General features: G+C 51.6%; 1 protein-coding gene across 4 annotated transcripts in view; it reads right to left on the bottom strand.

The window, feature by feature from the left end:
- The window catches only part of Rps6ka2 (ribosomal protein S6 kinase A2), a 270,352-nt gene that overhangs the window by 42,889 nt on the left and 201,414 nt on the right, over positions 1–26,049 (bottom strand). For all 4 annotated transcript variants that reach the window (XM_075951153.1, XM_075951172.1, XM_075951161.1 and 1 more), the window contains 7 exons: positions 21,569–21,649; positions 19,164–19,243; positions 16,345–16,451; positions 13,015–13,052; positions 10,789–10,931; positions 2,921–2,991; positions 859–947 (listed from right to left, as the gene is read on the bottom strand). In XM_075951153.1, coding sequence (XP_075807268.1) covers positions 859–947; positions 2,921–2,991; positions 10,789–10,931; positions 13,015–13,052; positions 16,345–16,451; positions 19,164–19,243; positions 21,569–21,649 — 609 coding nt within the window. The remainder of the gene's footprint in view (positions 1–858; positions 948–2,920; positions 2,992–10,788; positions 10,932–13,014; positions 13,053–16,344; positions 16,452–19,163; positions 19,244–21,568; positions 21,650–26,049) is intronic.

Raw genomic sequence — 26,049 nt, 5'->3', positions numbered from 1 at the left:
ATACAAGTCACCTCGCACGCTAGGAGGAACTCCTAGGAAGGGGGACAGGGCTTTTAATAGACATTTTCTAATAACCGAAGATCGTAAATGACTGCACAGTTTCCCCGAATGGAAGCTGATACACAAAAGGAAGTAAACGAGGCCTGAGCCAGGCAGAGAGGAAAATCTAATTATTTCTTCTAGAATGAAATATTTCCTGACTTGCCTCTGAATGAAGTGTTCCTACCTGTGAAGCAGAGCCAATGGCCTGTGTTGCTTCTGCTCATCTGTGGGATAAGCCATACGGCCAGCATGCTGCGCTCAAACCTCCACAGGACCCTTACTCTATCTTTACGGCTCAGTCCATCCCCCAAGGATTTCCAGGCCAAGCAGTAAATCCAGTACAGTTGGGGAAAGGGGGCGGTGCTTGGTTAATGCTACAGTAAGTCTGGGCTCTGTATGTGTTGGGCTTCTTAATTTAAGAGGCCATAAATAGAAGTGACCTTTCAACCATTCTATCTGTAGTTTATGGAGTTCTTAAAGAGACAAGGGACAAAAAGAAAATATAGGGGTTTTGTACAAAAGCGGAGAATTAAAAAACAAAAAGATACATTGAGAATCATACACCTTTCAGCAATCCTAATGAGATCACGTGTCTGTGCAGTTTAGACTACATGCGAGTGTTCCCTCGCTTCAGGGACCCTCTGCTTCCTGTGACCTCAGCAAGGCCAAGCACACAGTTCAGTCAGAGTTAGGGCCCAGGGAGGAAGTCTACCATGTCCCCACGGGGCACTGAATGGTGACCCCCCCATTCCTAAGGGGGTCTAGAGGGCAGCCTCACTGCATTCCTGCAGGAGGGGGTACCGTGGGGACCCTTACCTAGCCGGTTGCAGGGGTTCCGCTTGAAGAGGGCCCTCAGCAGGCTCTGTGCCTCCACACTGAGGAACTGGGGCATGCCCAGCTTGGCTCTGGAAGACAGACGGGAACACAGGTGAGAAGGGAGAGGACAAAGGGAAAGTGTGGTGCCCTGTTCTGTGAGCCGCTCTGCTTGCAAGGGAACAGCCCCCCAAACATCCGGACGACGGTGCCAGCACTCGCCTGAGGACCCCGCTCTGCCTAAAACCATGTGAAGAGCTTCAGCTTATGCAACTTGTAGCTGGCTGTTGATCATATTCAAAATTAAAAGTGTGCAATTTCCACAACTGCTACTTAATAGTCAAATTAACACATGTATCATGGTATGCACCAATGAATTCCCAGGCTTTCAGCACAGCCTGATTAGAATCAACAGCAAACCAAGGGAAGAGGGAATTAAAAGATAAACTACTCAGTCTTCAAGGTATGAATTAATTCAGTTCAATAGCAACAAAGACTTAGCTTATGTTGTTCCTTACCTAAAATAAGTTTCTCTCTCCCTCCTGGCTCCATTCATCTTTCAGATCCTGTAGTATGAGCTACGGGCAGGCCTGCTTTTCTTCCCGTCCAGCTCCCCACACGGCTAGCTTTACACCCGAAATAACAACATGCAAACTGTATTCATTTAAACACTGCTTGGCCCATTAGCTCTAGTCTCTTACTGGCTTACTCTCTCATCTTGACTAACCCATTTCTAATAATCTGTGTAGCACCACGAGGCAGTAGCTTACCAGGTAGGATTCTAGCCTACGTCCATCTTGGGCTGGAGCTTCATCATGCCTGCCCAAAGAGGAGATGCATGGCGTCTGCCTAACTTCCCTTCTTCCCAGTATTCTGTTCTGTTTACTCAGCAGCAGGGATCCCCCGAGCACCGCCAGCACCGCCAATGGAAACAAAGTTTTCCTAATGCCATGTTCCCTTAAGCAAGCGAGGGTATTCAGTGAGTTCCTTCCCAGCACCCTGGGAACAGTGTCCTCTTACTTCCCCGGCAAGTAGAACTATGGAGAAGGTCTGCAAAAGGAGCGTCCCAAAGGCCTGGAACCGGAACATTGGCCCCTGGAGTCCTTGGACCTTACCCAGCACCAGGCACTGAGTGTGGCCTGACCCGCAGCCTGGACAGACACGGGCCCATATGGGTTTGCTGGGAGGACTGCCCCAGCTTTCACCAAAAGTAAAACAAGTTCCCATTAAACCCCAGGGAACAAAGGTGCTCCCCCAAGAACATAGGGTACAACTATTGGCAGCTACCTACTAAGCACATGGATCAGATGCATACAGGGTCACTGGCTGCCCTGGAAGACCACAAGGAAATCCTGAATCATGCAAGGCTTTGTGATGTGTCCCTGCAGTAGAGTTTCTACCTTCTGTCCTGTCTATACAGGAGGAAGTCGTAAAGGTATGGCTTGCAATGTCTAATGTCTCCTAAGTTCAGTAAAATCCTTTTATGCCAACATTCTAGTGGGGGACACAAGGACAGTACTGTGACTTTTCATGGGACCCTTACTGATTTGGGGTTTCCATCTCTTATGCCCAGCTCATCAAGGACTTTATAGCAGGTGGCCAAGGGTTCAACAGTGGTCGATGGCCTCTTCTGTGGCCCTAGAGCTCTCCTGTTCTTTAGGTAAATGAGTCTGAGGAGACCGAGTCAGAAACGGTTTGCAACCACCCGGTGCCCGCTGCAGTCAGGTGGAGTGCAGGTTACCGTGCACAGGGTCAGCAGGGAGAGTGGAAGCCTGCACCTGTGCCCTCTCTGCCACCCAGGAGACCACTGTCATCACCTGGAAGCCAACACCGGACAATCTACGTCTGAAAGTTCATCAGAATTCCCCAGTGGGTCTTCCAGGACAGCCAAGGTTCACACACACAGCCGGCATGCAATCCATCCATGGTGATGAAGAGATGGCTCCTCCCAACACCACGGCTCCCACTGAACTCAGCAGCCCACCTCCTCCTCAGCTATCGACACAAAGCCCACGACTCAGCTCCCGGGTGGAGTGTCTACTTTGAAGTAGGGACCCACACTCACTTGAGGATGAGGGCCATCGTCTCCTTCCTGTCCTTCCCCTGGAACGGCAGGGACCCTGTGAGCATCTCGAACTGTAGAGCAAAAGAGAACGGATGAGTTTGTTCCTTCATCCCCAACCCCATCCATCAGTGGGACAGCAGCCCCGTGGTGAGGCACCGGGACCTTGGCCTCCAGGTTCCCATTCTAGCTGGAGAGGTTCAGAAGGACAACATGGTGATTGGTGATTGACCACACTACATGTGGGTTAGGGCTTTCTTTCCCTGGTGAGCGTTGTGGCAGCAGGAGGGAGGTCAGAGCAGCCTAAGAGGAAGGCTGGGGGGTGATGAGCAGGAGGGAGCCTGCTCACAAGGACCCCTGCATGCCCTTTGTCTCTGATGGGAAGGATCCTGGGTATAGCCCATTAATAACACCTGATGGGGACCAGAGGGAACCAGAAATCTCTCACAAAGACTCCTACACAGGAAACAGCACTGATTAGGAAGGGAGTTGAGATAAGGTAGGGCCTGCGGGGGGAGGGGGCAGACCTCGCTGATCATGGGTTTCTTACTCACAAAAAAAGTGTTGATTCTGTGGGCTCCAGAGCCTGAGGCCTGGATCCTACAGTTATTACCAGCACCTCCATCACCATCAACACCACTGCCTCCACCACTGCCGCCACCACCATCACCACCACTACCATAACCACCACAATGACCACAGCCACCACTACCATCACCACCACCTACACCACCACCTCCTCCTCTATCACCACCACCACGACCATCACCACATCACCACCACCTACACCACCACCTCTTCCTCCATCACCACCACCACGACCATCACCACCACCTCCACCTCTACCTCCTCCTCCATCACCACCACCTCCACCATGCCCCCAACACTGCCGTCGAGAGGTGAAGGCAGCAGTAGCAAACCCCGCCATGCACACGAGATAGCAAAGCCTGCAGACATGTGTGAAGCATCTACTGTGAGCACTGCTCACTTCAGTCTAGATGAGGAGGCAGCAGCCTGCCTGGAGGTCTTTAAGCGGTCACACTAAACCAGCGAGTGCCTTGATACTTTCACTGCACCTGCCTCTGCCCCTTAACTTATGGTCTGGTGTCTTTGCTTTGCATTGTGAAAATCCCGGGAGACACGAGAACAAAGACGGAAACAATTGTCCTAATGCCATCATTCAAAGACGGAGACAATTGGCCTGACGCCCTCATTTAAAGACACTCAGAGCACTGACCTCCTAGTACACAAAACTGTTCATGCTTACTATGAAAGTTCTGTAACATATGTGGATGAGCCAACACTGAACAAAACATCTACTGCTGGACACCTAAGATGTCGCCAGCTAGGATCCCACTAACAGAATATATTAGACCAGTGATTCTCAACCTGGGGATCCAATGACCCTGCATATAATAGATATCCCGCATACCAAATAGTTACATTACGATTCATAACAGTAGCAAAATTACAGTTATGAAGTAGCAACAAAACAAATTCTATGGTTGGGGGGCATCACAGCATGAGGAACTGTGTTAAAAGGGTCGCAGCGTTGGGAGGTTGAGAGCCGCTGCTCTGAACTGAAAGACACTTAAACGCTTCCTGAACTTCGGGGGGCGGGGGTGATAACACATTAACTTTTCTCGTTGCCGTGTAAAGCAGTCAAGGAAAGCAGAGTTGGCAGGCAGCCAGTGCTGGAGGGAAGGCATGAGGCAGGCACATGAGCTGCTGCTCACACCACATCCACAGTCGGGAAGCAGAAAGACAGAGCTGGCGTTGCCCGCCGGTTTCTTCTCTCTCCCTCTCCTGTCTGTGGGTGGTGCTGCCCATATTTGGGGCGGGTCTTTCCTCATCAGTTAGGCCTCTCTGGAAATGACCCACAAACACATTGAGAGGTGTGTCTCCTAGGGGGTTCAAATCCGGCTGAGGTGCTAGAGAAAGCCAACCACAGCTGACAGGCTAACAGAGCGAAGTTATAAACTTAGAGAGAGAGGAGGTTACAGTTTTTAATCTTTTTATTATTGTTTGACAGTTTCATACATTTACATAATGAATTTTAGTCATTCCACCTCCCACATGAATATGTCATGAGAGTGGAGCGAGACTAGCTGGAGAGGAAGGTTTTGGTGGGAGAGGGATGCTTAACAACATATCATCGGTTTTTCTCTTTGTAAACCAGCGTTTAAAGGGGTTGAACATGGCCCTGCCGGTTCAGGGCTCTGAGGTTCACCCTGTCACACTGCGCCTGCCGCTGGTCCCGTGTGTGATTAAAGTGCACAGACGATCGGGCTGCAGGTGACAACAAATGCATCAGTAATAAAAGGCGAGAGCAACAGATGAGAGCTCAAAAATAGACAAACATCATGAAAATGAAAGGCTGGATGCTCGGCCTGGAGAGGAGCGACTCGTTGGATAAATAGGATAAGCACGCATAAGCTGATTATAGAAATTACCATCTCAAAATAGGGTGCCAGTGAGAGCAAGCTCCACTCGTCCTTGCAGTCTATTTATGGCGCGCATGAAATCCCATTTCCAAGAAAGAGCCTGTGACTGCCTAGAATGCAAATACGTCCAACCTGTGGCCTTCTAATCCTTGTTGCAGAAATGGAGCCATGGTGCAGGCTGGTGCGCCAGAACAATGTGTGGCAACATCCGTTTAGCGATTTCTTTCTGGCTTTCAAAGCCCATGCTCTCTGCTCATCTCTCCCTTCATGTGGTTCATTTCTAGGTCTGCATGGTAGAAACCAACGCAGGGGTGCACAGGAATGCTCGCTAAGGTAAGTGTCTGCTCATGACAACACACGGGCACACAGGAATGCTCGCTAAGGGCCTGCTCATGATATGAGACAATGGTGACGCTGTCCTGCTTCTGAAGCCTTTCTGGCTTTATCTCCAGACCCCAACAGACCACAGAAAGATGCTCATTTCTGAGTGATGCTTAGGAAATGTCAGTCTTTTGTCTCGACTCAGGGCCTGGTACATGGCTTCCCCTTGATGAGACTTGTACCCTGGTGTCAGATGCCACCACGGCTCTTGAGTGAAATGACAGCAGCCAAGGTCCCTTTGGCTCCAATGAAAGCACACATGTGTGAGCAACACTTCACGTGACTCCATGAGATACGGACAAGCTTCACTTGCGTAGCTATGATGCTCCCAGGGTGAGAAATGGTACTCCCCAGAAGCAGTTCTCAGACCCCAGGGAGCGACTCCAAAGTCAGCAGTTCAAATTGCCATGGATTTGGGCATTGGTGCCACCTACATCCAGTCTGTGGAGGTCAGGGAGGTCGGTATCTAAGGTGAAGTCCTGGCTTAAGGGAGAGCTAAGGGTCATGGGCAGCTGGAGACAGGTGTGAGCACCCCTCTCCTGCAGCCTCCTGGGCGCTGCATGAGAAGATTCTCTGGAAGGGGATCGTCATGGGAGTCGACATTCAAGTCCACTCACTGGTCAACATTCTTAAAAAGAAACCACAAGTTTGATCTGAAAACTGACAGAGGCAAAGCTCCCTTGAGCCACAGAGACCTAAAGTAGAACCAGCTTAGGGTTTCCAGCCACAGGGACTTCCGTGTTGGGAGGGGCCAGGGCTCACAGGGACAAGTCGCTGACCGGGCAGTCCCCAGCCACACTTCACACCAGGCCAGTGCACCCCCAGCTGGAGACACTTGGGTCTTTCTCTGACGGTTCACAGGTCACGCAGGAGCCAAGCCTATGCTGAGACAGAATCAGTGTCTCCACAATGGAGAGCTGGGGCTGGTGGAGACCAACAGACTGACTCCCTGACTGAGGTCCCAGTATGGCAGGGTTGGCGGTGGTTGGCAGAACTTTGACTGGGTCTTAGTCGGTTGGCTCTGGTCTCATATGATTGCCTGGGTTCCCCTGCGTTTCTGAACAGCGGGCACAGTTTGTTGTAGAGAGTGATCCACGCTGACCTAAGGCTCTGAGGTCAATGGCCGGCTCAGCACTCAGATGCGGCCCCAGGCTCTTATGTCACTGGGGGGGGGGCAGTCCCCAGTCTACGGAATTATGAATAGCACACACCTCTCCAGGCCATCCTAGAGGTCAGGTCTGCTCAGGCTTCCTAAGTCCTCATTTCCATTGTGGGGCTCAGGTCTCCTGACTATAAAGTACCTCACAACATGAGCAGTCCCCAAACGATCCTTCAAGCAGGTAACAGGACACACTGGTGTCCTACTGGAAAGTAACTTCTGCTGTTACCCAAGAAAGCACTGGGAACCTGAGGCTGCCATGGGCCATCCTGAGAGAAGCCGGTCATCACGTGACTGCTTGAGCATGACAAAGGGGATTATGGGTATTAGGATCTGCCACTCATTCTTCTCTGAGCCTTGATCTTCATTTCGGTCCCATCATGCTTAGAGATTGGGGGGCTCAGATGAGGGTGTCCCAGACACCGTCAAGTGACAGCGTGGTCTTTCGCTGTAGCCGTGACACTGTGCCTGCTTTAGGGGAGTCACGGTGCTGGAAGCCCTGACAGCATGTTCCCAGCTGCCCCAAGGCGTGGCCTGCAGAGTCCTAGCTAGAACGAAAGGAACTTCAGGCTGATTAACGCTGTTCTCTGAGCTGGGATGAAGTACCCCGTAGGGAGACATGATGGTTAATCTCAATTGTCAGCTTTACTGGACTGACAGTTTTCTAGGAGACACACTTGTGGTTATGTCTACAATCGTGTTTCCAGAGAGACCCCTCCACCACTGAGAGTGGGTGGCACCATTTCATGGGCTGGGGTCCTGGACAGAGAAAGGAGTGGGACCCCAGCTGAGCAGTGGCATTCCTTCCTCTTCATAGACTTCCCCTCATATTGTGTGCCAAGCAATAGGAACAGTTGCTGATCCATGCAGAGAGCAAGGTGGTGGCAAGCAGGGCCTGTTCACGTCTGGTCAGGTCAGGACATACTGATGAACGCTAGGGCACGTTTTCCCACACTTATTCAGTCCCGGACCCTGGTCCATGGGATGCTACTGCCCACATCCAGTCTTCCTCTCTCAGACTCTATAGAAAGGCCTCACAGACAGGCCAAAGTGCGCCTCATTAATGAGCAAGATGTGACTTTATCCAGTCAAGCTGATGAATGAAACCAAATGTCATGACATCCAGCAAATGAGCCATCCAGCAGGACTGTCCCCAACAACTGAGCCATCCAGCAGGACTGTCCCCAACAACTGAGCCATCCAGCAGGAGGACTGTCCCCCAACAACTCAGCCATCCAGGAGGAGGACTGTCCCCAACAACTGAGCCATACAGGAGGACTGTCCCCAACAACTGAGCCATACAGGAGGACTGTCCCCCAACAACTGAGCCATCCAGGAGGACTGTCCCCAACAACTGAGCCATCCAGCAGGACTGTCCCCAACAACTGAGCCATCCATCAGGAGGACTGTCCCCAACAACTGAGCCATACAGGAGGACTGACCCTCAACAACTGAGCCATCCATGAGGACTGTCCCCCAACAATTGAGCCATGCAAGAGGACTGTCCCCCAACAACTGAGCCATCCAGCAGGAGGACTGTCCCCAACAACTGAGCCATCCAGCAGGACTGTCCTCTATGATCCACAATGGATCCTGGTGGGTATGTGTGGCAGCCACTACAGTAAGTACACCCTTGGGAGCAGGAGCTGGCTCCCTGCCTCAGCTTTGCAAACTCTGGGAGAGAGTGAGACCCAGGATAGGGTAAAGGTCATGGGGACATTGCATGCTGGGACCACTGTATCCCCATTGTCCTTGGGAAGCAGACTCAGAGTACAGGACTGCCGTGCCAGGGAGTCTGGGGCAGGTGACATCTGAGCTGGGGAAGTTTCCAAACATTCAGTGACAGAAGAGAGATGTAATGTTGTGACCAGAATGCCCAGGAGCTGCAGAAAGGCAGCCAGGGACAGCTTAGGGTCAGGAAAGGCACCCAAGGGTAGCTCTTGCCTAGGACTATATGGGAAGCTGTCTGGCCCCGTTCTTAACCCCCCCCCCCCATAAGCTGCCCTGTCAGAGAGCACAAGTCCATAACCTCCTTCCCTATACCAAGGTCTATCTGCAGCCCTGCTGTGCAGACCGCTGGTCAGCAGCTGCGGGAGACAAGGGGAAGCGTGGACATACAGCAGGTCAGCCTGCTCCTGGAGGGCTTGAGCTCTCAGGAGTGTGGGGCAGCAAGGAAGAGCCACTCCTGACCTACAGCCAGACTCAGCAAAGGAGATTTCAGACCTTTCAGTAAAGCCTGCAGGAAGGGAAGGGAGGACTTCAAGGGAGGGGCATCACCTCCATCCCCCTTTTCCCTACGAGCAAACACCCATCACCCTGCCAGGACAGTGTTCTCACCCATAGGGGTCTCCTACCAGATATACTGCATGTCAGACATTTACATTACGATTCGTAACAGCAGCAAAATGACAGTTATGAAGCAGCAATGAGATAATTTTACTGTTGAAGGTCACCACAACATGAGGAACTGTACGGAAATGTCAGTCAGGAAGGTTGAGAACTGTGCCAGCGGATCTAAGGAAAACAGTGTTTGCGTGTGAGCATAGCTACCTGAGCAATCACCCCGAAGAGAGCAGTCAACTGTCTCTTCAGCACATGCAATGACAGGACTCTTTCAATCTGTAAATAAGACACTTTGAGTCAACCCTGGGACCACAGGACATGGCTGGTGGCCTTCAGGAGGAGACCTGTCTGTATTCTAGCCGCTGCCCTCAGGTCTGGATAGCCATAACCAGCACTGTTGCCACCTCTGTGACAGCCCTTCCACACATTGCACCACTAACTTACACAAGTGTAAGCGTGTGGCATGTGACAGGCTTGCCCCTCAAGCTGTTGCTTCCTTCCTTCAGGGTGGATGGTACCTCCTGGGATCTCACAGAGCAGAATTTATGACAGTCCTAAAAAGGGGTATCACAGCCATGAGCACCAGCCTAGGGTACAGGGGAGAGGGGCTGCTGATGGCCGCCCTCCATCTCTCATGGGATGCAGCACACTGTGATAATCCATGACCGCCAGCCAGCTTTCGTGAAGATCTGACAGGGAAGATAAAGTATGGTTCTGCCCCAGGGTGGTGGGAAATCTCTTAGTGAGAGTTAGTCTCTCCCCAGCTGGCTGGAAGGGCCCTCAGAAGTTAGCAGTTTTACACAGCTAGAGTTTCCCAGCCTTGGGGATAGCTGAGGCCCCAAGTATGGATGACCATGGCCCCTTGAGGCTTCAAGACATCCCTAGTGGCAAATCTGAACCAGGGCTCTGGATCGCACGGGTAGAGGATGACAGCTGGCTGTGTCTGAGAGGCGTATATTTGGATGCACAGGACCCGCTGAGAGCTGCCTGGGCCTTTCTTGCTGCAGCATCTACTGAGGGTCTCATAGTCTCAGTTTCTTCTGGTGTTAAATGCGCACACTAAAGGGTTGCTGGGAATCATTGGTGTTAGATTCCACAGCAATCCACGGCCTGCAGGGAGATGTGAGTGGCCAATGAGCACCCTGTCCTGCTGGGGTGGGAAGAGGAGAAAGGGAAGCAGCCAGACTGGGAAATGAGCAGCATCTCTAGATGCAAATAGAAAACTGGCTAGCTCCATGGTCACTTCGGTGTAGGCCAAATAGAAAACTGGCTAGCTCCATGGACACTTCGGTGCAGGCCAAATTTTACAACATGGCAAAAGGTTTCATCTGAAACAAGAGAGGTATGTTTAACAGAGGAGCCCCTGCCTGTCTTCACATTCCAGGTATATCAAATTCACCGTCCTCCCCAGCAGGAAAGAGACGGGGCCAGGGCCTTTCAAAGCCCGATTCCCCTCCAGTTTCCAGCATCTCGATCAAGCTGGGATGAGGAAGTCATCTGGGGAACAGCCTCCCTCACAGAGGAAATGAGCGGGGAAACCTTACCATGAGCACACCGAAGGACCACCAGTCAGCACTCTGCGTGTGGCCCCGCCGGTTCACCACCTCAGGTGCCATGTATTCGATAGTCCCACAGAACGAATAGGCTCTCTTGTCGTGGTCGATGGCCTCCTTGCTCAAGCCAAAATCTAAACACAAGCACAACACACACACTGCTTGAGCCTGAGACACAACCCCACGTCTATGTGGACAGACCCCTTGATTCATACCATCTCAGAGACCTAGGACCTCCAGGACATTGTACAATTCAGGCTGAATGTGCTTCCAGAGCCTGGCCCTCCCGGCCCCCATACCACGAACTCTGTCATAGCAGCAAGGGGCTCACTTCTTGGTAACGAACATGGATTCCCAGAGAGCCTTTCCCATGTATCAGCAAGGGGTGATGTAGGCTGAGGGGCCCAGAAGGGGAGGAGTGAGGTGCGGTTCTTGCAGGAGGAAAGGAAGCATTGCTGGCACCCGCTTGGGAAGCAGGTGCTTGTTAACTAGACTCAGCGGGTTTCAGTGCACGTGGAGATGAGGCCAGGACAGGGTAGGAAAATGGAGCCCAAAGCCTAGAACCTGTGAACAGACTGTCTTACGGTGTGAAGAGAATGTGCAGGCACACAGTATGGATCCTGAGTAGGGTATTAACCGATGGTCCAAGTGACCTTAGGAAGGGGAGAACCAGAGAGATTGCAAGAGGCTGGCACTGCAGAAGAGGAGGGGGTCCATGGGAGCTCAAAAACTCAAGGCCAGCGATTCTCCCCAGGGGCCAGTCTTGACATCTAACAGCTCCAGAATGGTAAAGTGGTAAATTGTGTTTCTGGTAACTTGTTACAGCAGCCACTGGGGGCTGGTATACACACAGGCAGTGGGGAGTCACTGGAAGCTGGTGTACACACAGGCAGTGGGGGGGGTCACTGGAAGCTGGTGTACACACGGGCAGTGGGGAGTCACTGGAAGCTGGTGTACACACGGGGAAGTCACTGGAAGCTGGTGTACACACGGGGAAGTCACTGGAAGCTGGTGTACACATGGGGAAGTCACTGGAAGCTGGTGTACACACGGGCAGTGGGGAGTCACTGGAAGCTGGTGTACACACGGGGAAGTCACTGGAAGCTGGTGTACACACGGGGAGTCACTGGAAGCTGGTGTACACACGGGCAGTGGGGAGTCACTGGAAGCTGGTGTACACACGGGCAGTGGGGAGTCACTGGAAGCTGGTGTACACACGGGGAGTGGGGAGTCACTGGAAGCTGGTGTACACACGGGCAGTGGGGAGTCACTGGAAGCTGGTGTACACACGGGGAGTGGGGAGTCACTGGAAGCTGGTGTACACACGGGGAAGTCACTGGAAGCTGGTGTACACACGGGGAGTGGGGAGTCACTGGAAGCTGGTGTACACACGGGGAGTGGGGAGTCACTGGAAGCTGGTGTACACACGGGGAATCACTGGAAGCTGGTGTACACACGGGGAGTCACTGGAAGCTGGTGTACACACGGGGAAGTCACTGGAAGCTGGTGTACACACGGGGAAGTCACTGGAAGCTGGTGTATACACGGGGAGTGGGGAGTCACTGGAAGCTGGTGTACACACGGGGAGTGGGGAGTCACTGGAAGCTGGTGTACACACGGGGAGTGGGGAGTCACTGGAAGCTGGTGTATACACGGGCAGTGGGGAGTCACTGGAAGCTGGTGTACACACGGGCCACGGAGGTGAGACGGAATGTTTGTAGCTGGGCTGATCAATGCTACAAGGTCTGGATATAAACAAGGGCAGCTGGGCCGCTGCTGCTGGGAGAAACAAGGCTATGACCACTGGGCAGGCCCTGTGTCTGCCTTAAGGGAGCATGGGCTCACGGCTTCCAGTCAAAGACTCAGGGATGCTGAGCCAGGCCTGGAAGGAGCCTTAGGCAGGTGAACAGGGGAGGTAATTTAGAAGCCTGCGTGCCCCCTTGCTGTGTGCACACGTGTGAGAGCCAGCGCCACCAGGAAGGAGTCTTGGGTAGGAGACAGAGGAAGGATTTCAGAAGTTGGAGCTTCTCTCTGCTGTGCACGCACACACACACACAGAATGCCGGCACTTGGGCACCAGAACTTCAGCCAGGTCAGAGAGTGGACAGGGGCTGTTACGAAGTGGTCCACAAATTCATCAGGGCTAATCAGTGATGAAGGGAGATGAAGCCGTTGTATGTTTTGTATGTTTTGTTTTGTTTTGTTTGTTTAACCAACCTGTGATCTTAATATGCCCCTCTTCATCCAGGAGGATGCTGGAAGAAAGGGAAAGAAAACAGACATCAGAGAAACAAAAAAAGACGGAGCGCTCATGGTCCCTTGGCACATAGAGCTCAGAGAAAAGCCCCTTGGAGCTGCGATGCTCTTGCCCAATGCCTGGGCTTCTGACAGGCTCAATCCTGGATAGCTTTTTTTCTTTTTCTTTTTTTTTTTTTTCGAGACAGGGTTTCTCTGTGGTTTTGGAGCCTGTCCTGGAACTAGCTCTTGTAGACCAGGCTGGTCTCGAACTCACAGAGATCTGCCTGCCTCTGCCTCCCAAGTGCTGGGATTAAAGGCGTGCGCCACCACCGCCCGGCCCTGGATAGCTTTTCTTATGGTGGTCTGCATCCAATAGCCTGGACCAGCTCAAGAAGGGAGCAAAAGGCTGTGGTCATGAGCCTGGGGGAGGGGGACCAAGGATCCTGGTCAGGAGCCTGGGTGGGGGGACGGACTAAGAATCCAGGCAAGGAGCCTGGGGGAGGGAAACCAAGGATCCTGGTCATGAGCCTGCAGGGCTGCATGTTTTTGAGCCTTCAGATTGGAACCCTTGGATCCCTTCCCAATACAATAGAGTGGGTTTTCTAACTGTTCTGGCCCATCGATGTCTACAGCCTCTGCAGAGGAAATTCCCTGACCTCGGGAGGCCCTTGATGCCCAGAGACAATCTTCTCAGAATCTCAGACTCTCTTGGCACTGGCCCCAACACTTTGGAGCAATCCTGGCCTCCAGTGAGGGCCATGCACACAGCAGGGGTTCAGCAAAGGGATTCTGAGGTGCCCACGGCTTCATCCTGCGATGGACTCCTGAACTGTTCTCTACGGAGCCTCATGTCATGGCTGGCCTTTGGTTTGCTCTTCCTAGCTATCCCGCAGACGTGGAGAATGCCCATCACATGAGAGAATGAGGATGGGACATTAGCCACTCCTCTCTCTTATACCCTTGGCTGAGCAGCTCTGCGATCCTAAGGCTCAGGGTGCCAACACTTCTACTTGTTTTTAGGACTGCCATAAAGTCTGCTCCATGAGGCCCCAGAATGTACCATTCACCCTAAAGAAACAAGAAAGTGGCTGGGGAGGAGGGAAACAATACCCCAAGAGGTGGGGAAGCCTGCCACAAGCCTGGGTTTCCACTCATGTAAGACCCTGAGCTCCACATCCAGAAAGACTGTGTTTGCCAGGATTGGGCGGGGTGGAAGAAAGCTGTGCAGAGCGTAGCTGGGATAGTCACAGCTCTGCAGGCTGAAAAGCACTCTGCTGAAGGGACTGTGAGGGCATGTGACACTGGAACTCACTATGGGCACGTGACACCAGAACTTGCTATGGGTACGTGACATTTGAACTCGCTATGGGTACGTGGCATTTGAACTCGCTATGGGTACATGGCATTTGAACTCGCTATGGGTACGTGGCATTTGAACTCGCTATAGGTACGTGACACTTGAACTCGCTATGGGTATGTGGCATTTGAACTCGCTATGGGTACGTGGCATTTGAACTCGCCATGGGTACGTGGCATTTGAACTCGCTATGGGTACGTGGCATTTGAACTCGCTATGTGTACGTGACACTTGAACTTGCTATGGGTACGTGGCATTTGAACTTGCTATGGGTACGTGGCATTTGAACTCGCTATGGGTACGTGGCATTTGAACTCGCTATGGGTACGTGGCATTTGAACTCGCCATGGTCACCTGGCTGTGCCCTCCGCCACACTTGAAGGTAAATGCTATTTTCTGTATATTAACAACATGGAAACTATGGGCCACAGGTTTAAAGGACAGCCAGTGTTTTCTGGGAAATGATAGCATATTAACTAACATGCTGAGTTATAATTAAAGAGGCAGATGTTTAATGTTTTCATCTTTGCTTCTCAGTCATACTGAGTCTTTGCACAGAATTAAGCAAATTCAAGATTCATTCCCAAATAATTCTAATTGGACCACAAAATCTTTGTTTTTATCCTGTAATTAAATGTTATTATCTTTAGCTCCAAGAACCAGCCCAGCCTTTACAAGTGAGTGGAAGCCAAGGTCTGGATGCCCAGAATGGCTCTGAGCATACAGAAGTCTTCTGTAGTAGGGGTCATAGCTGTAGGCACAGATTTGTATAAGGCTCGTGAACTCCGTTGAATTAATGTGAGGTAAGCTTGTGATAAGCTTTGCGTGAGCCCTAGGAAGAAGCCAGGCTCGGTGATCGCCTCCTGGGGTGGTGGGTGGGTACAGGGGATGCTGTCAGCACTAAGAGACATAATATCCAACCTGCTCTGAGGTGTCATTCTGACCTCCTGCTCCTGCCCATGGAGGGGTCATGTATAGGTCATAAGTTCCCATTCCCGCTGGGCTCCTGAAGAGAGGGCCTCCAGGGTCACTTCTTCACAGATTCATAGGATCAGTCAGTGATAATTTGTTGACTAATAGATGATCAGAGCTACACACTGCACACACTTCACTCCGCCAAACCCAAATGACAGCCATGTCTTCAGAGAAGCAGCTGTCTTCATCCAAGGGCAGTGTGGGTGCAAGAGAAGGAGAAGCAGGGTGATGTCCATCCTGACTATATGCTGTCTTGAACTCAAGGTATGGCTTCAGGCTGTCTTGGTTTGGAAATGTCTCAGAGGTGGCATGACAGCCAGGGACACCATATGACTGGTCAGAGGCTGCTCCTAAGTCCTCTCTTGTCTGCATGAGTCAGTGCTAGCTCCTGTGCATTCTGCCACTCACAGACCATGCAGGAAGAAAATCAGAACCCTGAATCCCATTACTTTGCAAGGTAGTTCCTGTTTTCATTTAGACTACAGCAGAGATGAAAATATACACACTGACCTGGGGCCCTGGGGCCACTGCCCCTCAGCTGATCCCGTGAGAGAACTAATCTGACCCATCTACTAGCTAGCCATCTCAGAGGAGGCGAACCAACGGTGAACCAACCATGTTCCTAGAGCTTAGAGCAGCAGCAGGAAAGTGTCCAAGCCTGAATGACAGCAGGAGGGAAGAGGTGGTGATGGGGACAATCTCTTGTGTGACATGGCTCTGCGTGGTAGCTGCTGGATGGGGGAGAGGTATGTGTGAAGAAGGGATGTGGCCTAGCCTCCCACAGTGGACAGGCCTACCGTGCCTTTGCTGAGCACCTGTGCAAGGTAAGGTGGTGACGTCTGCTTAGCCTTCTTGAAACTCCAGCCCAGGACCCACCCCCATGTCACGGTGCCCAGCCCACTCAGATCCTAGGTAACAACCACTGGCTCGGGCTGGCAGCAGATGCCCCAGCAGGCTGTGAATGCCTTTCCCCTTACTTCTCTGGCTTCAGATCCCGGTAGATGATCCCCAGGCCGTGAAGGTGGTCCAGGGCCAGCGCCAACTCAGCCAGGTAGAACTTGACATCCTCCTCGGTGAACATGACCTAGAGGGGTGGGAAAGGACCAGGGTTCAGCTTCTCCCACGACTGCTTGTTTTAAAGCATGCATCGCAGAAACCAGAGCTGTCCCAGAATACGTGTGCGGAGAGATCCTGGCTCTCCCATGACGCTTTCCCGCCACTCCTACTGCAGGAGACTTCTCATGGTTGCAGGCTGCACTCTTACGGAGCTGATTTGGTTAGCCTTGTGAGCACAACCTCAGCCCACCACCAACTGCCCTTAGCCGACAAACTGCTCAGGCTGCAGTGTAACCCCAGGATGCCATCTTATGAGGGATGCTCAGGTGTGAATTCAAGATGGTTAGCGGTTGGAGGACTTAGAAAACGGGTCTCCAAATTTACCTTTCTCCCTCCCCTCTTCTACCTGCCCCTGGGCTGGTGTGCAAACTGGCAGCCTAACCACCTGCCCTCTGCACAGAGGGATGCATCCTGCCAAGTGCAATGTGTTGGTTGGAGGGGAGCCTGTGATTGTTGGGGTTGGTGCTGCATTCCAGGCTGGTTATGGTATCAGCACGCTTTGGAGCCAGGAGATTCAGTACATTAGCTTTGTCCTGTCCCGCTCATGCCTCTGCAGTAATCTCAATGGGAAGGCGAGTCCTTGCATATTTTTGTATATATGTGCGTGTAAGCATACAGATGTGTTTGCATGTATGTGCACAGAGGCCAGAGGTTCATCTCAGGTGTCTTGCTTGGTCATTCTCCACCTTATTTTTTGAGAAAGGAAATCTCACCAAAACAGAGCTCACCAATTTGGTTACACTTGGCTGGCCCTGTGATGTCATGATTCCATACCTGGCTCTGTTCCCCAGTGCTGAGAGCACAGGGATGACCTGCTGACCCAGCCTTTTGAGATGGGTGGTAGAGACCCCAACTCTTGGGTCCTCATGCTAGCACAGGAAGTGCTGCCTTCGCGGGACAATCTCCTCGGGTTCCTCACAAAACACTCACCGAGAGACATCCGTGCTGAAGAGACTGCACTCCACGTTACCACTACATTTTCTTTGAAAGCAGACACACAAAAAACCCACATGCAAACTGAATGTGGCTTGAGACCAGAGCTAAAATGTGTGGTGAATGTCACCTGCCAAGCAGACAGGGCTCAGTTGCTAGTAAGGAGACCTATCTTAGGTCCTACAAAGTGTCAGCTGGTACCCCTGGGAGTGGGAGCCAGCCCTGGACTATAGACCCTCCTCCACTCCCAGCACCCCTCCACCCCATTCTATTTCCCATGTGTGACCAGCAGCTCTCCGCTTGCTGGTTTCTTTTCTGGATGCATTGACACCAGTTAATGCATCCAGTAGGTTTTACAGTCAAATCCCACCACGTTCCAAGTTCCCCTTCATGATTGGATTCACCTAATACACAGAGTTATCTCTTTCTGCTTTCCTACACCTCAGGGTACGTCTTGCAGAGTCCCCAAACCCATTTTTAATCTACTGCCCACAGGTGAGTCCTTGAAATCAATCATGGTGGCCACACACACACAGACTACTGTCCAGTGCTCTGCTGAAGGAGAGAGGCCAGGAAAAGGCCTTTTAAGCTGCCACCCCTCCCACAACTCCCAAAGAACCCCTGCACCCAGATGTGGCCACTTTATCCCTCTGCAATAATAATCTATATGTCCCATTGTAAGGAGGTACAGGGCTTTTGATCAAGAAGCCCAGCTACAGGCTATCTCATCAGATAGTGAACAAAAGAAGACCACAGGTCTGGGTTTCTTAGCTGAGAGAAGTAGCGGATCCTATCATCAGAGTCCAGAATTCCCCCTCCATGTGCCATTGCTCCAGGGACCTCCGGGACACAAAGGGAGAATAGCTCCAGTCTCTAGGAGCCCTCTCCCGTCTGGCCACACGCTCAACCTTGATCTGCTAGTTGTCTAAGCAAGGCACAGTGTAGACTCCCCTGAAAGCCTGGGAAGGTGGAGGGAAAGGGGACGATTTGAACACCACCATCACAGGCAACAAAAAAGTACTCTGGGGAAAACGTGAGGCACATCCCGTCAGCATGCTGCTGGACTCTTATTCTTTGTACTGAGCCTTCTGGAATCATTCAAATGAGAAGACAAGAATGTTGCTGCTGTAGACAGAATTCTGGATTTCCTTATCCTACAAAGCTGGCTCCGTGCCCCTCAAGTCAGGATGGACATAGTACCTTCACGGTACAGTTCTGGAGAGTTCTCCTTGAAGTGTTGGTACACAGAATTAACTCTGCAGCTAGACACGAATGAGGCTCATCCAGTGAGAAAATCCCTGACAAGATGTTCCAAAACAGACACATGGAGACTACTATCCAGGGGGAGGTCCACATGGCGTTAACTGTGCCTTCCCAGGATGGGAAGTAAGATGCCATTAAATGCCATCATCCCCAAATGGTACCACAAACTGTGTTAGAAGGTTTGCTGATGCAGCCGTGCAGATCTTACTCTGCAGCTCAGGCTGGTAGTGAAGTCCAAATCCTGCTTCAATTTCCTGAATGCTGGGCTATGGGTGTGTGTAGGCATAGCTGGTGCACACACATTCATAGGACATCATCTACCACACACTTCACATCACACAGGCCAAATGCCACACACGGCACATTACACACACTAAATGTCCACATCACTCAGCATACACTTACCTCACACACCCATCCCCAAGATGCTCTTCCGTTCCTGTTTTCCAAGACAGAAATCACCATGAGCTGCAGGGTCACTTACCTCTTTGGAAAGCCTGGTAAAGAGGTCCCCTCCCCGCAGGAAATCCAGAATCAGGTAGAGCTTGCCTTCGGTCTGAAAGGCTGTGGGAAGAGATACGGGGTTGAGCACTTCACCAGCCAACACTGTTCCCTCTGACCCTGAATCTCCGTTCTTCCCAAAGCCCAGTGTCTCAGCAGTTCAACAAGGCTGTGGGAGGAGATATGGGGTTGATCACTGTTCCCTCTGACCCTGAATCTCTGTTCTTCCCAAAGCCCAGCATCTCTGCAGTTCAACAAGGCTGTGAGCCTGGAGAGCTGCCATTCATTCAGACGAACATCGCTGACCACTGAGACAGGGCCCAGCAGAAGGGGAGGGGGCTAGGTTCAGTGTCCCTCACTTTGTTGGGTTTTAGAACTTCCTTTATCTTTCTCCTCCGTCCTTATCCCTTCTAGTCACAGAGTGACTGAGGGACGCAGGGAGAGGAAAGTCTGTGTTCAAGTGTGTGTCTACCGCTGGCATTACTGAGCAGGCTTTGCTCACGGAGGCTGTCACGGGCAGAAACTCGCTGAAACACTGATGGGAGACGGTTCTGATAAGCAGGAGGCACACCTCAGTTCCCTCCTGTAGAAGCGCATTCCTCTACCCAGAGCCCAAGATGACCGTTAAGGACCCTCTCCACGCCAGTAATGTGGAGGACGGCTTTGCCTGCCTGTCTATGACATGCACAACATGAAGTTATCAGTAGCGACTCCACAGTCTACACAGCTCACACCCAGGACATACCAAAGGCACACCTCGGAGCGAGGGGCCCCTAAGCACATAAGAACCTAGAGAACAGAGTCCTGTTATTACTGCTGTGATCATCAGCTTGGTACCAGGGAGAGTCTGCCAGCACTGGTGGCCAGGTCAATGTCAGAGAGGGTCAGCAATCATGATGGTCAGGCCAACATTAGGAAGCATCTATCACTTCTCATCAGGTTCTATACACAGGGTGCCAGGTCCGAGGCTCCTGCTACTTCTGTGTATTGAAATTTTTTATTTCATTTCTAAAAGTTCCGGAACCATTATAAATGCTGGCATTTAGAAACACAGTTGCTAACTGGAAGACCCTTTGTGGGGGCTACGTGGACTGCAGTGTGTGCAGTGTGGGCCTTGAGGGGCAGTGGAAACAGAAGCAATGTAGAACAGCTGTTGAAAAGTCTGTGTAAGACGCCCAGTTTTTAACTTCCTGGTGAAAACAGCCTGACCCCTAGCACACAGCCTGGAACTGTACGATCCTGAGAAGATTAGCACGGCCCAAGTAGGGATGACATGCAGATTTGAGAAGCACTCAGTAAATAAGGGCTTACTCTGTTTTAAAAAATGAAACACTCCATCCAGGTGGCAACTCCAGGTTTTGCTCTGACCACAGCCCACCAGCAGCTGGAACTGTACGGGAGTGGAGGGGGAAGGCTTTCCTGCCTTACTGCTGCCAGCAGAGGGTGAGGCTCTAACCACAGCTGCCATGGCTGGGAAGGCTGAGGGTCCCACCCCGCCCCTCAGCCCACAGAGGAGCCAGCTTTTGTTCTTTCTGAGAAGGGTACACCGTGTGACTCAAGACAGGCCTGAACTGTTCTTGGTCTCTGGAAGTCTCTCCATTTCACCCCAGGGCATTCATGCCTTTGCTTCCTGTTTCTAGGAACCTCTGACTGTACTGTGGTTCTTCTGTGACCTCTATTCATATGAACCCCTTAACAAGCAAAGTGTGATGTGGGGGACACGGCTGAGGAACCACCAACTTCTGGATTCTTCCCGCTGCTCCTCAGATGAGATGCAAAGGCAGAGAACTGGTGTTGGGTAGAGAGGTAGGCTTTGCTCAGAGCCTCGAGAGCCTGAGACAACCGCCTTCCCCGAGTGGCAGTCTGAGGGTCACTGCATGGCCTTCCCTCCAGCCTCGAGAGCCTAAGACAACTGCCTTCCCCGAGCGGCAGTCTGAGGGTCACTGCTGGCCCTCCCTCCAGCCTCGAGAGCCTGAGACAACCGCCTTCCCCGAGCGGCAGTCTGAGGGTCACTCCTTGGCCCTCCCTCTCTTCATCCACCTTGAAGGTCAGGGTTGGTGAGCAACACACCCTATCCTGAACACCACTGGGTGTGCCATCGTGTCTCGCCATGGTGGAGGCCCTTGTACCAGCTTAGCCGTGGTGACGTCACCATGCTGGGCAGCCCCACCTCACAGTCTTTGGGATGAAGAAGGGCATCTTTGCTCTTTCAGGAGAAACAAACAGGAAAGAGACTGAAGAGTGGGGATTTAAGGGACCGTTGTCTCCGCATGAGACAGGATTCTGACACAAGATCGTCTTCTTTTGCAGCAATTATTATCATCACGGTCTCCTGTGATCAAAGACACCACCCTAGGGATCAAAGCATACCACACCTGCTGCCCTTACCATAATGCAGCTTGACGATGAACGGGTGATTGACTTCCGCCAGGATGTCTCTCTCCATCTTAGACCTGACCCGGTCCCGCACTGCACGACAAAAACAAAGGCTTTCAGAATGCAGGCAGAGAGTTCGGGGCCCCGATACCCAACAGCAGAGTCGGTGCAGAGCCAGCCACACACTCATGGAAATGTGGAGCAGAAGCATGGCCACCCTCAGCTGCGCCTAGGTCTAAGGAATACATACATGTTGACACATTTGCTTCCTTGTTTCTAGCTCTTTTTCTTTATACCAGAAACACTGAACATATATCGTAGACACCATGACATTCTCTTTGTAGGAGAATCGACTCGTACGCCTTAGGATTAAGGAGTGCTCCTCACTGACTCTAGTGTCCCATCATCCTGTGGTGTCTCTGGCTTCCAGGCCCCTCACGCCCATCATCTGCAGCTTACTTCCTCAGCCTTGGGTCTAGTCAAGGGCTATTTCCTTATTGTGTTGGTAGCTATGGTTGTATTTGATTTGCATCCAGAAGAGAACAATCTTCCTCCTGCCCCCAACTTTTTACTAAGTCCAGGCCAGCTTTCTTGTAGAATGGTCCACATCGAGGTCTGTCTAACTGGAGATCAGCTGCTTCCTCTAACTTGTATTTCTCACAGATTGAGGTCAGGTCTGGTATCTCTACAGGATTGCAGTTAGACACTTTTGGTGACAGAAAAGGCTTCTACCTTAACCTTCTGGGATCAGGAAGAGCCTGTGGGGCTGACCCTCTCCAGGTGATGCTGGGTGAGGGAGAGGAGGAGCTGGCAAGGACTCAGCTCTCCAGGTCAAGATCTGGTACCCCTCTTGTAAGGGAGGGCAACCCAGGGAGGGACACCTTGCACCTGGTTACCTGTGCAATCCCTAACTCTCACTCAATGGCGTTAACATTCATTTAGGGTCCTCGCTGAAGCATTTCAAGTTCCAAAATGATACTTTTTCCATTTCTGATGCAAGAGGAAATAAGGGGCTAACTCTTTCTCTCCCCGTCAAGATGACTGTGGACCAAGGAGGTAGAGGGTGTGTGTGTGTGTGTGTGTGTGTGTGTGTGTGTGCGTAGTACAACATTCTTTTCAGTGTTCCCACTGTCTCACATTCAGCCATCTGGAATACAGACGTAATTAGTTCTGAGGCAAAACAAATGAACAGAACAGAGATTGACAACCACTTGAGAATAAGAGCAACGCTCAGACTCCACAGGGTACCTGGTATGCCCAGGTCCGCGTGACCTCCTACGACCTCTCTGAGTGAGGGCTGAACATCTGGAATGCCTGCAGTGACAAGAGCATCCTACTACACTGCTCATCCCTATTGGAATGGTAGCACACACGCCAAACGTGTTATTAAAGAAACCCTTGCCCCGGGATGGTGTAATGATAAAAAGTAGACTATGACCAATGCTGGCGGATGTGGAGAAACTGGAACCCACGTGTGATGCTAGGAATGTAACATGGTACAGTCATTGTGGAGCAGGTAAGCACAGAGTGACCATGTAACCTAGCAGCTCTGTTTCTAGGGATCTATCCACAAGATCAGAAAGCGGTGACTTAGATATCCGTGCGGCCATGTTCGCATCAGCACTACTCAGCAGCCACCAAGAGATGGACAGACAAAATGTGATACACACGTGGTGTACGCACGACAGAGCAGTGCTCTGCCCCAAGGTGAGGGTAGAAGATGCTCACACAGACACGTGAGGGCAGTGAAGGATCATTAGACCCTAGGAGACCTCACTCTTCCTGGAGTCCACAAGAGAAGTCCATGCCCAGTCATGTCTTTGGAATGACTTTTGCAAGCTTTTCTCTGCAAAGGTCATTTTCTCTGTAAGGGTCTTGCTATGGAGCCCAGGGTGGACTTGATCTGAACCTTCTTTCTTCACATTTTCCAAGTCTATTATTTTAATTAAATAAAAAAATTTCATCTCTTTGCTCTTGGAGAAATACTCTCCAGATAAAAAGAAGGGTGCTTGCCTATGCCGGGGTGACAGCACCTTCTTCAACACTCTGACTCTGCTGTGGTACCCTGGAGACTCCACTGACCATGGCTTCAAGGGGAAAATCACCAATGGCGGAAGAAGAGGGTAGGTGTGGAGTTTGTCTTCTCGGCTCCAAGACACAGATTAGGGCAGACAGAAATACGGAAGAGTTTCGGGGTGCTGATCAAAACCAACCTGAAACCTGTTTGTTCTGTGAAATATACAGTTGACGGCAGTTAATAAAGACTGCGGGGAAGAATGGATATTCTTTCAAAATAAGAGATTAGAGGAGACACTGGTTGTGAACACAGGCTCTAACTCTGAGAAACCCTTTGGCATCAATCAAGTTAGCATCCAAAGGGAAAATCATTTCTGCGGCCGGGAGCTCAAGGCCAGCTGCGATGGGACTGGGGTCCCTCTCTCTTTATATGCCGGGCCAGGGCGGATTTTTCTATTGCCTCAGTAGTGCCTGGCCAGCCTTCTTGCACCTAGGCCATTTGTCCCAGCAGAACGTATACTGGCTCTCATTTCTCGTGCCTCTTCCCTATGGGAAAGTTCCCACTCCATGACCCGGTGAATCACGGTGGCAGAGAAAGGTGACTCTCTCTCCACCATCTCACCATGGCCTCAAATCAGGTAACCGTAGTCTGAAAAACCGCTAGCCATCCTCAATGTCCTTGAGCTTGCTCAGTTTGAACAAAAAACAAGGTTCAGCCACCTGTCTCCCAGGTGAAGAAGGAAGTCTCCAGCTTTAGAAGTTTCCTTCGTGACAGAAAATGGTCTGTGAGCAGCAGAGTTCCTAGATATTTGGGAGTCAAAACATTTTGCAGAAAATTACCCCCTGCCCAAGAAGAGAAGAAACCCACAGACAATCAAGGTGACCGCGTGGGCTGCCTAACCAGGCCTAGTTCCCCAAGACCTGCTCTTTGTTTCTTCACATGGAACTGTCTCAATGGCATGACGGTTAAAGTCACTCCTTCCAGAAGTTCTTCCCGCTTCTCGGTTCACACTGTGCAGACGCTGAAGACGGTGGGCATGGAGCAGGGTCTAGTCCTTACATTTACACATCTGTATGTCCATAAGGGCAACCCTGCCAACAACACACGATGGACTCCAGGGTACACAGACGGGCAGGTCAACAACCAGTCGGAGTCTTCCGCAAAGAAGGTGTCTGCCACATAAGAACCATAGGGCTGAGGTTTGGTTTGGCAGGGGGATGAGAGCTGAAGGCATACAAGGGGGTTTTTCTCATCCTGCTTTTCATCAGGATAGCTCATCGGGAGAAGAAACCCCTGACAGAGTAAACACTTGAAGCACAAGTCAGCAGATGGCTCCCTGACGAGGAGACGGAGGGAGGCCGAAATGCTGGGAGTGAGGAGGACACAGGATCCTGGCCTCTGACATCCCTGCATAATGTAGTTTGGGGACCCTTGCTGCGCTGGCCTCGGTCCCCTCATGCTGAAAAAAGGGCATTTAAAACCTGTGTTTGGAGTGTTCCTCACATACCCCCTACCCGCCCTCCCCGGAATCTGAAATCACTCAAATGGGAATTGAACGGCATAAACGAGTTAGCTTAGAAAGACAATCTGTTCAGATGCAGGCAGCCGCTGAAGCTGCGTCTCTGAATGAGTCAATGTTTCTAACAAAGCACCTCAGCTAAGACAGAAACAAACACAGAAGAGCTGAAAAGAACACTCTGCCGGCTGGAACCAGCTCCAGCCAGGGACAATGTCAAGATGTTGCAAACGACACAAGAGCCATCAGTGCGTGCCTGCACCGGCCACTAGAGTCCTACAGGCATGTGTGTCTGTGGAGCTATGAGTCAGTGCTCTTATCTCACGGCAGCAGCGTCGTGATACGCAGGCTCTGCTGACAAAACCCTGCCCGTGACCCTTTCCCTCCTGTCACTCCAGTCCACGCTTCCCAAAGACCCACCAGTCAGCCACCAAGAGTCAAAGCTGGCTGTCCGTAGGCTGCTTTGCCGGCTCAGAGAGTGGGCCAGAGGGCCCTATTGTCCTTCACAATCGGAGAACACAGTTTCCTTCTTAGAAGAGAGTGTATGACCTTCAGGAAGAGAGCATTGACCTCCAGGGAAAACGACTACAAGCTAGGTCTGAACACACAAGTAAGAACGCTGTGGAATTATCCCTGCAAAGGAACGCCACACTAGAGGGACGGCTGCAGGAACAGGAACTGTGCACTGCCTGTGGGACAAGTCACCATGAGTCCAAATCACAGCCACTAACTGCTTCAGGTCATCCATGGCAGGAGCACAGCATTCTCCTAAGCAGACGGCACTCTGGACAACGGATTGAAGTGAGCGCTGCTGCCATTTTGTGTTCCTGGGCCAAATCCAGACGAGTTGATCCCCATGGAGAAAAGGACAGAGAAGCATCTGGAAGGTGTATGTGCTGGTGACACTTCAATACACTGAGGCTGCTGCCAAACCATCGGTGCTGGAGAACCCACCTCCAG

Source organism: Microtus pennsylvanicus, chromosome 1, assembly GCF_037038515.1.
Source record: "Microtus pennsylvanicus isolate mMicPen1 chromosome 1, mMicPen1.hap1, whole genome shotgun sequence".
NCBI lineage: Eukaryota > Metazoa > Chordata > Mammalia > Rodentia > Cricetidae > Microtus > Microtus pennsylvanicus.
This window is presented reverse-complemented; position numbering and strand designations above follow the sequence as displayed.